Source organism: Amblyomma americanum, chromosome 3 (assembly GCF_052857255.1).
Source record: "Amblyomma americanum isolate KBUSLIRL-KWMA chromosome 3, ASM5285725v1, whole genome shotgun sequence".
Classification (NCBI taxonomy): domain Eukaryota; kingdom Metazoa; phylum Arthropoda; class Arachnida; order Ixodida; family Ixodidae; genus Amblyomma; species Amblyomma americanum.
Window position 1 is genome coordinate 48,253,371 of NC_135499.1, and position 17,222 is coordinate 48,270,592.

The 17,222-nt window shown below is 45.7% G+C and overlaps 2 protein-coding genes across 2 annotated transcripts in view; both read right to left on the minus strand.

Annotated features, from left to right (window-relative positions):
• Nucleotides 1-8,931: 8,931 nt before the first annotated feature.
• On the minus strand, nucleotides 8,932-13,922 carry LOC144124576 (uncharacterized). Its single transcript, XM_077657320.1, has 2 exons — nucleotides 13,650-13,922; nucleotides 8,932-9,800 (listed from the first exon to the last, which is right to left on the minus strand). The coding sequence occupies exons 1-2, from the start codon at nucleotides 13,905-13,907 to the stop codon at nucleotides 9,510-9,512; spliced, it is 549 nt and encodes a 182-aa protein (XP_077513446.1). The 5' UTR covers nucleotides 13,908-13,922; the 3' UTR covers nucleotides 8,932-9,509.
• A 1,339-nt stretch (nucleotides 13,923-15,261) lies between these two features.
• The window catches only part of LOC144124575 (uncharacterized), a 102,932-nt gene continuing 100,971 nt past the window's right edge, over nucleotides 15,262-17,222 (minus strand). The window contains exon 10 of the mRNA XM_077657319.1: nucleotides 15,262-15,487. Within this exon, the coding sequence (XP_077513445.1) occupies nucleotides 15,271-15,487 (217 nt within the window). The 3' untranslated portion in view covers nucleotides 15,262-15,270. The remainder of the gene's footprint in view (nucleotides 15,488-17,222) is intronic.

Genomic DNA, 17,222 nt, shown 5'->3' on the forward strand with positions numbered 1-17,222 from the left:
CTTGACAAATCTTTGTGATGGATGCGGCATAAAGCCGGCCTCAGGAAAGCACACCTCCTACAAAGGCATGATTTTTGCTGAGAAGTGTTCATTATCTGTGAGGTCTGAAGGTGAATCCTGCGCTTTCTGCAAGTACCAAAGAATTCTGGCTCAAAACCAAGCGTGCAGAAAAAAGCAAAGCACAAGTGAAATTGCCAGAAAATCTGACGAAAAGAAACAGTGCAGGAACATTTCTCGAAGCCTGTCAAGAACCAAGAAAAGATTGGCAAATGCAAGGATACAGGTGGCTCACATGAAAGAGCGAAATGAGGCTCTTAGTGAAGAGACATTTAACAGCAAAATTAAATCTCTTCCCTCAAAGTAGCAGCTGGTTGTAAAGAGTTGTTTCCTTGCTGCAAGGCGAAAATCACACGAGGGAATGCGATACGATGATGAGTGGATTATCGAATGTATGCTGATGAGGATGCAAAGCCCGAAGTTGTATGAACATCTCCGCGGACAGTCTATTATGGTTCTGCCAGGGCGAACTTGCCTGAAAAAGTACCTACAGTGCTTCAAGGGTGGCTTTGGCCTCAGTACAAAGGTCTTCGATGCCCTAAATGAAAACAAAAGACCATGGATGCTTACAGTCGTCACGGTGGCCTCGTCATTGACGAAATAAAGCTTTCGGAGCACCTAAATGTGAAATCAGCTGGTGAGTATAGCTGCAATGAATTCTTGAACCGTTCTCTGTATACGGTAAAAACTCTTTGATTCAAACCCCGCAATGCGAAAATCCGCATAATTCGAACTGCCGGCGCGGTCCCGGCCAACGTTATGCAAGTCTAAGGCGTTGCACGCTCGATGTTTCGGAAGCTACTGGTCTCGCACCGGTTAATTAGAACGGGCTCCCAAAGGAAGTTGTGTACATACAGGTATCGATTCGGCAAGCGGTCGTCCAAATAGCCACCCTCAAAGCTGAATTCTGTGCTGCAGAATCACTCGCGCACCTCTGACTTGCGCTGAACGGCAGGCGTGATGGCGGACGGCCGGCCTCATCTACAAGAGCGGACACACTGATAGGTTCGATTTTGCTTTTCTGAAACGTACGCCCAGCCGCACTAGCCAGCCAACCAAACCGAGCTACGCACCGTTTATAGCGTTGGTTGGCTGTTTCGCTAATCTTCCCTATCCACATTTTTTTCTTGCCGCTTCGGAGCTGCTGAGCAATGCCGTATTCATCGCCCGTGAATCTTCCGCGCTTGCGGGGTGCGATGCACTAGCGGCAGAGCTCCACCGCTAAAAATAGTGATTGTTGCGCCGTTCTCATCTAAAATAACAAGCAACTACTGCCAAGTCTTTCACCAAATAAATTTACTGCGGTGCAAGCGGTTCTTGTCAGTTTTTTTTTTTTGGGGTCGTTCGATAGTTCGAACTTAATTTCAGACTATGCGAACATTTTTTCCGGTCCATTGAAGTACGAATCAGCGAGCTTTTACAGTATGAGAAAAATACGATGTTCTGCTAAGCACTACAATATTGCTCGAGCCGTGCAGTGCTCTGGCAATATTCGATCATCAAGTCTTTTAGCACGTGTTTCTTTTTATGCTGGTTTAGCACCTTTGCCCTATTCTGATCTGTGTTGAGAGATGTCTGCGCATAAAACAAGGTGTTTTTTCTGTGCTTTTTTTTTTACAATTCAGGTGATATTGAAGGCTTTGTTGACCTTGGAGGTCATACACCTGCTGACCAGAAGAATGTGCTGGCAGACCATGGGATGATTGTGCTGTTTCAGCCATTTACTGGTAAACTTTTTTTTCCTCTTGGTTACAGTTCGCAACTTTATACGTAAAACACACGTACATTTGTGAGAGATTACCTTTCCGCAGGAAATGGACGCAAATCCTCGGTGTTTTTGCCTCAAAGGGCAATGTGAAGGCCCCAACACTGCCGAAAATCATTTTGGAAACCACAGTCCTTGCGGAAAAGGCTGGTCTGTTCGTGGATTGCATAACATGCGACGGCGCCAGCTGGAATAGGAGCATGTGGCGGCTGTTGGAATACAGGGTAAGGCTGTAATTTCACGCAAAATGCAAGATTGTTTAGAGTGTGCATGGTGCTAGTGCAGATTTCATGTTTCTAATGTTTAAATATTGTGATGAAGAAACTGATCGCAAGTTGTTGTTTTTTCAAAGGTTCTCCAAGCCACGTTCGGAGCAGCACCAAACACCAGTGGATCCTAAAAGGCAGCTCTCATTTTTCAGATTTTCCACACCTTTTGAAGAATGTGAGAAATGGATTTGTTGGAAAAGGATAGCTGACACCAGCTGGGCATGTTAACATTGGTATTGTACTAGCAGCCTTCGAAGCGGATCGAGAAAATGTTACACTGAAAGTTATGCCAAGCCTGACAATTGCACACCTTAAGCCAAACTGCTTTGAAAAAATGAAAGTGGACATCGCATTTCAGCTCTTCAGCGACCAGGTCATCAAAGGACTTTTCATTTATAGAGAACACATTGAAGCCTCACATAGGACCTTGCAGCCGACAGTAGATTTCGTAAAGAAATGAATCGCCTGATTCGTGTTATGACATCGCAACAAGCGAGAAGGCACTCAAGCCTGACAGTCCAATTGTGCAATTTCTGAAAGGCTTCCTAGAGTATCTGCAGGAATGGGAGCAAACTGCAAAACCAGCTGGGTGGGTTTTCTTACAGAAAGCCACGTCTGCTGGGCTAAGGGTTACCATCAAGAGTACACTTGGCTTGTTGTCCTACCTGACGTCGACTGTGGGTTTCAAATATCTTTTAACATCCAGATTAAGCCAGGATAAGCTTGAAAACCTTTTTGTATAATTAGACAGTCGTCTGGCTGTAACGACCATCCGACAGTGTCACAGTTTCTGATGACTGTGAATTTACTCGCATTCTACCACCTGCAAAGTGAAGCTGAAGATGTAGTTCAAGCTGCCGTGTCTAGCAGTGACCATGCATCGTGCATAGAGAAGAAGAGCCACAGTGCTTTGATCTACTACACTACAGGCTACGTGGCAAGTAAGATCATTGCTAAGAAACTGTTGTCCACAGTGTACAGGCTGCCTATGTGTAAGCAAAGCTGAAGCAAGTGTCGACGCCGCTTCGTACTTTACTAGCCATTTTGACAATGGGGGCCTAGTGTACACCAGCCAGAGCTTGTCAACTGCTGTAAAGACATGAAAGATGCCTTTACTGTGTTTTTTAGTAAAAACAAGCTCCATGAAATGAGTTTAGTTGAATTTTCGAGTCAGCTACAGACACTGTCTTTTCCTTAACTTGGCTGCTCAGAGCATGAAAAGGCAGTTTTATCTACCTTTGTAAAGTTTTATGTTCTCTTAAGGTTTCGTTTTTTTGTCAAGGGCCTCACAAAGAGAGGGAAGCGCAAAGGTAGCGGCACAAGTTTCGAAAACTGCGTCGCCGCCAATAAATGCTTCTCATGTGCACATATGGGCCCTGCTTGCTGTACTTCTGTAACATGTCCGCGATTGATATTGCACGCGAATAAAAACGAGTGTTGCACGACTGTGTTTCCTGCGTTATTCACATTGCATGTGTTTACTCGTTCGCAAATGTACGTACACAGCGAGAACACCTAAATATAATCCAATAAAATTAACCGAAGCGTGTCGCTTACTTTATTAGAGAAAATGTTACTTTATTAGAGAAAGTGGGCCCATCAGTTTGCCGGAGACATTGTTATTTGGGTGCCGCTGATTGCCAGGCCTTCGCCATCCACGGCGGACAAGCAATGCTTTTATAACAAGACCCTGAAGCACCATTACACTCATTACAACATTCACTGCTTATTTACCTCATCCACACCCCAAGTTTACCACCTCGAAGAATCACACGTTGAGAGACATGCAGCTTAACACACTCATGAGCCCGGCGTGACAGTTCCTACATCTTATGAAAGGAATAGAGAAAACAGTCCTAAAGAACAGATGCGGCTTCAAGAAATATTCCTTAGATGTTCTTAAAAAGAAACAAGAAATAATTGCGCTATGCAAAAAACAAAGTAAGAGTTTAGTGAGCATCATATAGAAGTGATCAGTCTTTCACCTTCTGGGCGGGCCGAAATCTGTAGAGATACGCATTTAACGCGGGGTGTCTGCGACTGCTCTGATGTACCCGCCCATCGCATTTTCAGTGCTCTCTTCTGCGGATTAAAATCCACCTGAAAACTTTGTGGCACCAACAATTATGAAGAGGATTTTTTAACGGCAGAAATGGGTCTACTCCACTCTAAAACAGACGTGCCTTATGAAAATAAAGGCAATTGATAGCTATATGACAGTTCAAGAAACTTCGCAAGTTAATAAAAACAGCTTGAAAGTCAGCTCGATATCATCTGGGAATTTTACTCAGGAGGCTGAGGCTTCCGAAAATTCGCAACAAAACAAGAGGAAAAATTCAGCATCACTTCAATCAGCTCAAGCAAACTGGTGCAGAAATTAACTAAAGCGACATCTTAGCCGAAATGTACTCTACGTTGTGCGTAAATGTACGCTTCGCGTGAACGTTGCAGGACATGCGTTATTTGCCCTTGTCGCCCTATAAGGTGTTCTAAAACGTTGTGCATGACAATAAGTAGCGGCACAATCCGTGCTGCGCCTAGACTTTCCCATTGCAGAAGTTCGTTCATGCTGACCGCTGCTTTGTTGTAAAATGCTATCGTGCTGCCAGCCCTCTTCCGTATTTGAAAATCTCGTCCATCGCTTCGAAATCGTTCGTGTTTTCGAAGGTAGGCGGCCGTACTTATACAGAGTTTAGCCGACGTCGACACCATTGTTTTAGGTAGTAACAACACAGCGAGTGTGAAATCTTCAGAATTTAGGGAAAATCCTCGCACCATCTCGACTTCGATTTACATTTTCTCATCACCAGACCGCTAATGCTGATTTGTCCCGACGCGACAAGTGCGTGCTTTTCCTCGCCGACACCTGGTGCCACCTAGGGACCGCACGGTGATTCTTGTATAGAAGTCCGCGTTCCGCTCACGGCTGTAGTGCACGCGCTGGAAGCTCCTCTGGACTGCCGCTGCCTAGTGTTTTAGGGTCCTCATTGTGACTGCGTGCGTAATTGCCATCGCAACGTTGTTATTTCAGGTGATAATTTAAAACCCTTCGTCGTTTGTATACAACCGAGATCGACGATATCGTGCAGAACCCCTGCAAGGAAGAGGAAATGGAAATTTTCAACTTGTTTAAGCCGTACCTTGTACAGCTGAACAGGTCTCAGAGAGTGGCCTGGAGGGACCTGGAGCCGACTTACGTCGCGGACAGCAGCAGTGGAAATATGTGCTTTAAGTGCACTCCTACATTCGACTCCTGCTTCATCTGGTACTATATGTGCTACAGGGTAAACTGCAAACGCCATAAAAAATGGCTGTCAAGGTCCAAATGTCCGCCTTTTCTCCTGCATTCTTTTCACTATGCTGCCTTTTTCAAGCTGCATGCGTGCTAGCTGAAGTTTAAAACATGCAGCACAAAAACATGTCAGAAGCTGGTGTCACCTTGAACGTGCAGCCGATGCATGTTACCGATGCCTTATGTGGCACCTTGGACTTGTTTACCATCGAGACACTGAGCAAAAGTGGCAGATAGTAAACAAGCTAGTAATATCCCCCTCGACCAACCTTCATGTGATCGACGACTGAAAATCTTCACAGGCCAGCGACAGTCACCACTTCATCACTAGTGGGGTGCGAGAGGGCGAACGTACCGCAATTTGTGCAGAGCGGGGTGGAGGTTGTGTCCACCGCGGCGATGTTATACGCTTCTTGCTGAAGCCATGCTTCATATGGTGTAACAGTAGCTCTCACGCCACCCTTTTTCTCCACTTCAGACTGGAAATTTTTGCGCATATCGACGGCCACGTGCGCGCGGAGGACAATAATTGTGGTTGTCACCCGTTTTTCTTTCTTTGATTATCAGTCTTCGCAGTTATCCCTGTTTCATTCGTCGCATTTGATTCTTCGTTAGTGGTCCTTTTTACAGGAGTAGATGTTACTGGAGCGTTGCATGTTTTGTGCCCACTGGATTCCGTCTATTCAGTCATCCTCAATTCCGTGACCACGAACGTTGCATGCACCAGTGACGAAGAGTTAGACAAAGAAAGCGCAAGCATCAAGACGAAAGAATACACGTCATATTGAATTACTATTATTTCATTAATAATATTATTATTACTACTTATTATTTTTGTTACCTATTAATATTCGGCACTCATCACCAAACATTCACGCTTGTGGGAATTTGCCATTGGTGGAGACCGCAACAGCTGTAGACTACAGCCACCGACCAGGCCAGCAGTACGTAGGTAAGATCCGCAGGATGGTCTGTGGCAGGTCATACGCAGTTGCCAAGCATTGTGATTGACGAGACAGTACAGCCTCGTGAAGAAGACTGCCCGGGGCGCGGCGCCTACTCCTGTCACCGCCCCTCTGCCTGTGTCTCCCCTTCTAATACGGGGATCATGCTGGGTCTGGGTCTCCCCGCTGCTTTCGCAGGTTGGCGAGACTTCGCCATCAACCGCCTCTTTGCCAGCAGGGCAGCGCGCTTGGGTGTGTCTGGAAGCTTTTGTGTATCACGTGTGGCTGTGTCCAACTGCTTCCCTCTTCCTTTCCAGGCAGTGCGCTGTCTATCCTCCGCTGTTTTAATTGCTTTTTAGTTTTTCTGACGCACATTTCTCAAAATTACTGTTTCCATTCTATAGAGTTGAAGGTTCAAGAATCTAACTTCTCAGCGTATCTTGGAGCCTTCACCATTCTTGATTTATTAAGCTTTTGTTTTAATTATAGGAAGTATATATTTTTTTTTGTCTGCTTTCCTTCCTATGAGGAAGAAAATACAGCAAAATGTAGAACACAAATAAGACAGGCCAGGAGACGTAAAACAAAAACGACGGCACTAGCGTTATGCTTCTGTTTCTCCTGTTCAGTCTATTCTGCCCAGCTCTACATTTTATTTTAATGAAGCAACTAGAGCACAACAGCGTTGAATAAGAAAATACAATATGAGCTGTTCCTGAAAAAAAGGAAAGTCTAGTGCGTTCTTATAGGATACCATTGTCTTTACATACGTTCTGCACACTTCACGAAGCGTACCTTTGCAGCACCTTCCGGCATGTAAGCAAGCATAGGTAAAAGCACAGCCTCAATAGAGAATAACATCAGCTTGGCGAGAAATTGTTATGCTGCAATCTGACGCATTATCAGCATTGACGCATGCAGATTTTGCTGCAGATTAAAGAAAACTTGTAACTGTGGCCTGTTGTTTTCAGGTTAGCTGAAAAGCCTGGTTGTTATAGAATAATCTGTTAAAAACCATTCGGCTCATTTCGTGTGTGAAAATATACTTTACAGCACCTAGAACACTTAGGAACGTTTGTTTAGCTTATATTGTTCCTAAAGAATGGCTTCAAGAGTCAAACACAGCAAGACTGCCTGTTTCTCCGAAGATGGAGCCCTAGCAGGACTGGAGGAGGGGAAAATAGTTGAAGGTACATCTTCCCAAAAGTCCAAAGTGCAAGGAACAATATATAGAAAGCTTCAGTGATGGCTAAGTGGTTAGAGTGCTCGGCTTTCACAATTCCTGAAGGGCGCTTTCCTAGTTCTCAGTTTCAGTTGTCCGTATTTGACTGACGCAGGCCTCATGTGTTTTGATGTAAAACGAAAATGTTCAGGAATATTCAATTCACGACTTATGTGAGAACGTACTCTGAACATGTACATTTTGCCCACATGGTATAACATATTGTACACGAGACGAGGTAAGGTGAGGTAAGTTGCATTGGAATGGCGCTCCTACAGATGGACTCAGAATCCAGAGCCCTCGCAACGCCGACCCCGGTTTTTTCCTTCAGATCTACTGATCAATATTCAATGCACACACAGTTACCGGCTTTATCTAATAGGAGCAAAGCAAACATTTTGCGCAAATTGCTGTAAATTTTATGACCCAGTTTCATGAGAAAGTAGTTTGGCATGATCATAGTAGCGAACTATGCAGGAACTCTCATTTGCCGGCGAAGCTGGCAGCGAGTTCGAAAGCGCCTGCTGCCGTGTTGTCTAGAGCGAATTTTCACACTTCCGCCCGAGTTTTTTGCTCATGGGAATTGAGAACTGTGATCAAAGGCGCGGTGTCATACAGAAAGAGCGTGAACGCACAGTTTCTGTCTCTAAACGCTCGTCAAATCTACTGTTGCGCATTGCTTCCAACATTGATCAGCCTTATTCACACACGGAGTCGCCTACGAAGCGACTACTTTTGTTTGCATGTCCCATAAAGCTTAGAAACGTAATAGTTCCAAGGTAGTAGCGAATCTATACAACTCCTTAATAATGACTATTTTGATAATAAAGCCAACTTCAAACAAGAGTAAGCCTTTCGAGAGGGCATACCTATTAGCGGTGGCTGCTGATCGCTCGCTGGTGTAGCCCTTGAATATGCAGAAAAAACAAGAATAGCCGGTCTTGGGGTGGGGGGGGGGGGGGGGGGGGGGGCGAGCATTGCTCCGTAATAAACAAGCATCGAGCATCGCTTGGTGAGCGTCCGCAAGAGTAAAATGATGCCCCATGTGCGCTGTTAGAGCAGTAGAATGTACCCGGTTTAAGGCACGGCCTAAATGAACGGTGCACACAATGTGGACAAAACGTGGACACTTTAAAAATATTGGTCCTCCCGCTCGGTGCAAACATACGGCGTTCATGAATCCGTGCGCACGAGAGAACACTCGTTATAAGCCAGGGGTGCTTATAAACACTCACCTCGCACCCCACGGGAGCTCTGAAAAGATTATTCTCGACAGAGCAGCGGCACTTCCTGGGACTCCTGAATAAAAAGCTCTAGTGCGCTCAACTTTTTGAGGACACGTTTGTAAACAAAATCAGGTTACTTCAAGAACCGGCAAGCAAAAAACTCTAATTGTCGTCAAATAAAACTATTGAATCTCACTGTGCAGGCAGGGCACATACTCGAACAGTCGCGCAACACGTTGGGCTTCTGCAGGGCTTCATCTGGATTCCGCTGCACTTCCCGTTCTCCAGCATCGCTTTCTCTTCTACACCCATGTATGCGCACGTCCTGCTAACAGCTTAGAAGCGCGCAATCAAAGAATAAATTGTTTGTGTCGTTAATTCGGCTAAAATATCAACAGGGAAAATGTGCAGTTCCACTTCAACCCTGATGTTGGCACTTTCAGCAACACCCTTGAAAACTATGTGAAGACACATTGATCTCACTACGCAGATTTACATTTGCACAGCGGCCCATAAGTATGCTCGTTTCCAGTAATAACGTGTGCTGACGTAAACTTGGTGCGAAAGCGCAATTTCCTAGGAGATAATGAGGCCATACTTAATGTAAGCTGTTGTATATTGTCACCTATGGAGAGCAGTTCTCATGCAGGGTGACAAGACAGGCGCGTCCTCTGGCCACTATTATGACATTTCCTTTTGACCGTGCAAACCCTGGTGCGCGCACTGTCATGTAACTACACAGTTCCTGCGACAGGAACTCCATGGGCCAACAACGTTCTAGTGTTCTCCACTGGGCTGACGCTCGCAGCCAACGTTGTCCTTGTGTGGTGGTGCTTGAATCCAGCTTCTGGTGGCACGCATCCTCCTAACTTGACCCGGATACTTGTGGCCGGATGCATCCTTTTTGGCAGCGCCGCGATCCTTTGCTGGGGCTGCCGTGGCCGGTGTTCCTGAAGTAGTCTTCCTTCAGGGTCGTTGCCAGGGCGGGGCTCACTGCAGCCTCTTGGTTTTCTGGAAGGATCGCTCTGGTCACAAGGGACCAGAGGGAGGACGGAAGCAAAAACCAATGCGATGACATCTTTGGCGCGTTCTTGTCGCGAGCACTGTGCAGAGTACGACCAGATGAAGGCGCAGATTCGATCAATGAGTTCACTTTTGTGTAAATGTAAACGGTGTCGGTGGAGAACACTGGCATATATCTTTGGGAAATAGCAGTGCACGCCAAATTAAATTGTTTGCAAGAATATGTGGAGTGAGAAATTAACGAAGCACATGTGTGAGAGAAATAGTAAAAGGAAGGAGAGGCAGGTTAACCAAGAGCGGATTCCGTTTGGCTGACCCTCAGTTGGAAAGGATATGGCGAGATATATTTGTACCTTTACAAAGTTGAAAAAGCGAACGTTGATATGGAAATAATTACCCCATTTGCAACAAATAGTCTGGTTGGAAGAAGGAGAATTCACCCTTAAAAATACATGTGCGTTGCACCCTAACATCAAGCTTGAAGGGTGGCGAAGAAGTATAGAAATTTGGAAACAGGCTATACGGGGTTGTCTGCTCTTTGACTTTAAGGAAAGCTTCCCTGCAGCCGAATCAAGTAGAAGAATACGTGAATATTTGGGAATAATGATTTTGTTTTATCAGGAATCGTCCCTAAAAGTTCCGGTGAGGGCGTCTCTCCTTTTTTTTACGTACCCCATAATTACTGGATGCACATGTTGGATGATGCGGTCATGAAGGTGGCCATAGATGCGGACAGACAAACATGAGAGGTTCCCATTCACTTCTATGTCTTCGATGAAAATGCGAGACTTCATACGCACCACAACGGGTCGAGCTAAATAGTAGGTGCCCCACTAAATGTCGGATGCAAAGAAGCAACAATGAGTGACGAAAGCTTGCTTGTGATGGCTCTGCGAATCCTAAAATGCATCCATATTGGTGCGAGTGTACACGGGCGACGAAATGCATGCCTGATTTGTGTGGCGTGCGACACATGTGTTAAAGCGTGCCTTACATAGGCTGTCACCACTGTTCACCGTACCTGACACCATGAGACCTCCTCCGAACTCATGCAGGGGCCACGTATCTGTTTGCCGCTGCTCGAGCTACAACCACTGTTTAAGTGCACCATGTGTGTTATACGTGGTCAATATTCCAACTCCAAAAGAAAAAAAAAGGCGAGGAGAGGTTATCATTTCTGGAGACCAACTTGTTTGTCGCACTTGTCTTTTTGGGGACAAACTGTAAAGGGTTTAAACATTTCTGCCCTAGTAAGGGGTGCAAAGATAATCCCCAGAAGCAAGCCGTATTTAGAAAAATACTTCTGATGCGTGATTTCTGGAGTAATTGCGCGAGATATTACCTTCGATACCACTAACCACACACATCTCACTAGGCCACGTAAGCAAACATCCAGGACAGGAAAGAATAGCGTCATATACGATGCACAGTACTAGCTCCAGTCCGCTCGAATATTCGTATGTAGCGCTGATCAGATCAAAACATTGGGATTTCACTAAGGTGTTGTTTTGAAAGAAGCAGCGGTAAGTCTTGAATTATAAACACAACAATTGAAATGGCATTAGGGTGTTTTCAGCCTAAAATGAAGTGCAGAAACGTGTTTACTTTGGCAAGCACTTCGCGGCCATAAATGGGTGTCTTTTTCTTCATTTTACTCGCGTCAGCTGGGCCGGACTGCAGCAACTCGCGGCTGCACATTACGAACTGTTGAAAACAAAGATCGCAACCCGAACTTACCTTTCTTTTTCATCACTCTCGGGCAGCGGCGATCTTTCGCTATTAACATCGTTTTGATAAGTGCCACGGATTCTTGCGCAGCATAATATAATCTGGTAAACTTAGGCCATAAAAAAAATACGTTCTTTCTTGAAGATGTCTTCCGCTTTCAAATCTACTTGCGATATGTATTGAAGCGCGTCGTACGTTTATGCGCATTCGCTGCCGCCATTCGCGTGCATTAAGCTTTTTTTCCACAGAACAGCCTATTCGTTTCGCCTTGAACAGCGACAGTGGTTTCACTCCTATTACCCTACACTTCGAAAAAAATGAGTCATATTGCGTCCGAAGCTCTTTCGTGCCAGTTTTTCGGCTGCTTTGGTGCCCTTCGCCGCCCGTTAATCTCCTACCAACCGCGTATCTATGCTTCGGAAACAGTTTTAACTATTTATTATTATTAGCGCTTTGGCGCTGGTCACCTACGCACAAAAGTGGTTCTTTCGCCTTGGTTCTACAAAATATTAGAAAGGCAACAGGCGGCACTACCCAAAGTCACAACCACAGCACTCATGATGCACACAGTCACGACATAAATGCACAGCACACCAAACTCGAAGAGGAAAGGCCACTAGCCGCAACACCACATAACCAGACATATTCTACCATAGGACATGCGACACACAGGGTACGAAGAAACAACTCGATGGATTGAAACGCTTGAAGTAGATTGAACGTTAAAATTCACATAGCGCTGAACAACTCGTTTCGCCTGCCCTTGTGATGCAAAGTTGCTTTCTAGATTGAGATGGGCTGGGATCGCGCCAAATCTCTGCTTATTGCTTAGCGTTTCCTCCGAAAGTGATCTCTACGACTGCCATTGTTTGCTGGAAGTAGCAGAGGCGCACATGAAACATGAACTTGAAGCGCAGTTAGTACACAGTCTGCAACCTTGTTAGTTTCCGGTTTATATATAATGCTCACCGCCATAGTTGCAGCAGCCATGCTCCGAGGCTCGTGGAATCATTGGAAGGCCTGTCCTTGCGATATTCAAGAGTGCTGCCGTTTTCACTGTTGGCACTGGCGACGCTGCCATTTGTACGGCGAAATGTAAGCTGCCACCATTCAAAGCTTCTCATCTGCAGTGGTTCATCTGAGCGTGCAGTGAATGCAGGCATGCTAGGATGTACTACAGCTGTACGCACTTTTACTCGACACTTAAACTGCATTTCTCGTGCTGCCCATACGCTGTGCTGTCTCAATACCTAGGTATTTTCCGGTCACTGAAAGCAGGTTTAAGCCTAAAACGGGCAAACTGCGCCACATGAATGAGTCGTATTTAGATGCTCTATCGACCGTGTCGTCCGTTCAGATTTTCAGTGCACACTAAAGCAATGCCCGTTTATAGAAAGAGAGAAAGAGAAGGACGGAAACGCAGGGAGGTTACCTAGGCGATGCCCAGTAGGCTACCCCTACACGTGGCCAGGGTAGCAGGTAACAAAGGGGAAAAAAGGAAAGAAAGATTGACAACAAAATGAGTTTTTCACGTGCCCATCTACCACTATGACAGGGGGGACAGACAGCGCGTACCTAAAGCTTAAAGTTTATAGTTGGGAATGCAACCCCGAATCCTTTAAGAACTTAGTAGTGCCGTCACCACTTTCCTTTGTGAGGACGTTTTTGTCCAAGGCCTCAGAATTTTGGTTTCTGCAAGAGGACAAGTGTCCAAGCCGCGAAGTGTAGCAGGCAGGAAGGCACACAACATATTGGCTCAGACCTCATACATGGTCCTGCTGAACTCAAAGATGGCATCGAAATAAATTATAGTGCGCTATTGTGACACCTAAAGGTCGTTCACGCAGCCGTCATTCTCCACCCAATATTTCTGAAATGTCGCAAAGAGCTGCGCGATATGTTATTTTTTCCTCAAGAGTATCAGGCGTGTCCTACCTCCAGCACGCGATGGCAGTTTTTCTCAAGGTATCAACCCACGGGAGTATGCATAACATGGACGACACACAGAGCGCAGCCACGCAAGCTACAGGTGCCGAGCCACCAACGACAGCAAGCGCAACGACCGTGCTCAGCATCACCACACAGGCGGGGCAACAGATGCTCTCGGGACGTGCGGAACTCACTCTTGACCGAGGCGGCAGCGAGTCTACGGTCAATTCGTGCCGAACCGCGTTCAGCTCCTTAAGTATGCGGCTGCGCTCTGACCTCGCTCTGATCTGCGGCCCGGAACAAGAAGCACGTGCATTCCTGTTACTTACGTCAGGTTCCGTGGGCACCGCTACAAACAATCGCACAGAATGAACTTTCTGCGTAAGATGAACCAAGCATTTAAAGGTGGTTGGCTTGTGCAAACATAACTCCGGTGCGGTGCCTGTGACCATCAGCGCTTCATCGTTGTGTTCTATGTAACAAGCCCTTCATTAACGGAATTGTTACGCTTACGAGGACACCTTCAGCATCAAAACCTGTGTGTATCTATAGGCAAGCAAATGACGAAGTTCACAAAGCGTACGCTTTGCTCTAAGCATGCGTGTAATAAAAAATACATTAACATCACTTATCTCAACCAAAAAAGTCTCGTAGCAGATTGCGTGAATTTCTCGCATATTTAGATCGCAGGTAGACATGAATAAATTTATTTAAAGCCTAGACCATTACTGCTTCGTCGTACCCAAAGCCACTTTCCGGTTCAAGAAGTTGCGTACCAGCAGTAGAAGTAACGAAACGAGGTGCTGAAGGTGCTATAACTGACCGATTCTCGCATTTGTTTACATGCTCAGAAGAGCGCTGGCCGCAGAATGTTTGCTAGCCATCATTTTTTTTATTCAAGCTTGGCTCAGCCTACGGAAGACGCCGCATAGATAGACACGCATGAAGACTGCATATATGAGCGCAGCAGTCAGATAGCCCTCCAAAGCCCACTAAAATTGACGGCACTAAAGTTACGCGATTCAGAAGCAGAAAAAACCGTGTGGCTGTGACATCTTCCCGTTTTGTTCTTTTTGAAGATCAATAAGCTGTTATGGCAGGAAGAACCGATTACCAGCTGAATTCGCGCAAAATACATCTCTGCCATTTTGGTAACCTGTCTGTGTTCCCCATATTTTGAGAAACAAATCGGCGCTTCTACACTTAACGCAGACACAAAACGTCGCACAATGAAAGCCAAACTATGACGGTTTACGTCGCTGTGTTGCACTGGAATATACAATGAACTTGAATACGGAAAAGCGTAGTGCATATTCCTACCCCACCAAGACGCAATTAGAGTGAGTGTACACGGAAAAGCGTGGTGCATATTCTTACCCCACTAAGACGCAACTAGTGTGAGTGTAGGACCCAGTCTGCAAATAGTTAGTCGGGACAACTCTTCTCTCTAGGCTTAGCTGCATCGCCCGTTCCTGAATTCTGGCTGGCCTGGAACAAACTAAAAAACAGGGCTCAATTTTGTTTCCTTTGCGCCTAACTGAGTGAAGCTGGCATCACGGAGCCCAGCTCGCGCTCTCTTGAAACCGCACCTAAACGGAGATAAAGTATTGTGTGACCTATAGTCTTGGATCACTCCAGACCGGAGGCAGATAATATGGTTAACGATTTGCTTCAATGCCTGGGCGCAGGCTCCGAGAGGGCATGAATAGAAAAGAAAGCTTTCGTCCGACGGTATGCTGCCCAATTTATGCGAACCACAGCGCTAAGTAATTTGCGCCCATAGATCCAAGCAAGCTAGAAGACGCAGTGTAGAGTCTACAACCGCGGTGCACTCCAATAGAGGAATTTCAACAGCAAAAAGAGAATAAAAACAGCACATATTTGGTCGTCAAAGACCGTTTGTTGAGTGTAATAGCTAGGTAAACTTGCCTGCGCATTCAGCTTTTCCTGCCTTGCCTGGTCCTGCTTTTTCTGCTCAGCCCTTAAGCGATCCCGCTGCTTCTTCATAGCCAGCTCCTGGCGGAATTTAACCCTGCAAAAGAGAAGCAAGAAAATGGTGCAGAAGGCTCCCAGTTCTTAGCTTATGAGCAACAGTGCGACTCTGGCGAACACGAAATGCGGTATGCAGTATGTATTTCCGTTTTGCATTCACTCCCGACACTAGTGAACCTAATCAGACAAATCATAAATGACCAGTTTAAGTGTGCATACCCATCAGCATCTACCCAAGCGCAGCCGTAATGCTACGAAGCAAAGCTATACAACTTTTCCATATAGAATCCTTAAACTGTTGCGGTGATCCTGGGCTCGAGTCCCCGAACCGGATGAATTTTTTTTCTGCACCTGAGTACCGGAAAAAGCTGCATACTTGTATACTTGAATTCGGTGTCGTATGCCTCCGCTTGGGGGTACGCTAATGAGTAAATAGTACAGTATTCACTGTGATTCCATACGCGACAACCAGGGCGGGGACCATTGCGCTGCCCACAGGCGCCAGAGTTCCGCATATGTCCGCCATATTTTAAAAGAACGTCTTGCTGGTCAAGTTGGTAACTTTACATCTTTGATTAAAGGCGCGAAAACCGACACAGCAAAAGGCAGAAAGACGGGACGGAGCGCCACTCACAACTGATTTATTTGAAGGCAACACGGAGAAATATATACCAACTTACACACAAGGAATACTATCATCTTCAGCATTGGTATGATAGCGAACTATTGGAAAAGTTGTTCTCAGCCTTATACAAAGATATGGACGTTTCGCTGAGGCAAATGCTTCCTTTCTTTGCAATGTAAAAAGCTTCTATTAATTCCCTGGCTTTTGTATCTTTTCTTTTTGATAGAATTCGCCCACCGGAAAAACATGGCTCCTAAGTGCGTGACGGGCAGGACATTATATGTTTAGGCATATTTAGGCCATCTTTATCATGCTCAACGTTTCTTTCGTGTTCCATTATTCGCTCGTTAATGCAGCGCCCAGTTTTCCCTATATGGGAGCGGCCGCACGAGAGGGGAATTTCATAGAAAACACCTTCGGCGCAACTTCATGAATGATCGCCCATGTTTGGTGCCATGGTGGCATGGTGGCACCAAACATGGGCGATCATTCATGAAGTTGCGCCGAAGGTGCTTTCTATGAAATTCCCCTGTCGTGCGGCCGCTCCCATATAGGGCAAACTGGGCGCTGCATTAACGAGTGAATCATGGAACACGAAAGAAACGTTGAGCATGAAACAGATGGCCTAAATATGCCTAAACATATAATGTCCTGCCCGTCACGCACTTGGGAGCCATGTTTTTCCGGTGGGCGAATTCTATCAAAAAGAAAAGATACAAAAGCCAGGGAATTAATAGAAGCTTTTTACATTGCAAAGAAAGGAAGCATCTGCCTCAGCGAAACGTCCATATCTTTGTATAAGGCTGAGAACAACTTTTCCAATCGTTCGCTATCATACCAATGCTGAAGATGATAGTATTCCTTGTGTGTAAGATGGCATATATTTGTCCGTTTTGCCTTCAAATAAATCAATTGTGAGTAGCACTACGTCCCGTCTTTCTGCCTTGTGTTGTGTCTGTTTTCGCGCCTGTAACCAAAGATGTCCGCCATATTGCCTTCCTGTGCATGGAAGTAATGAAGGAAAACAGAAACTCTTTTATGCTGGAGGCATGCTTGATGCAGCGGCTATAGCAGGTGCAGGCTCAATCCGCGGTTTCCGAAATTTTATTCCAGACGAAATATTGTTGCTTTGAAAGGCAGTTTTTGCTAC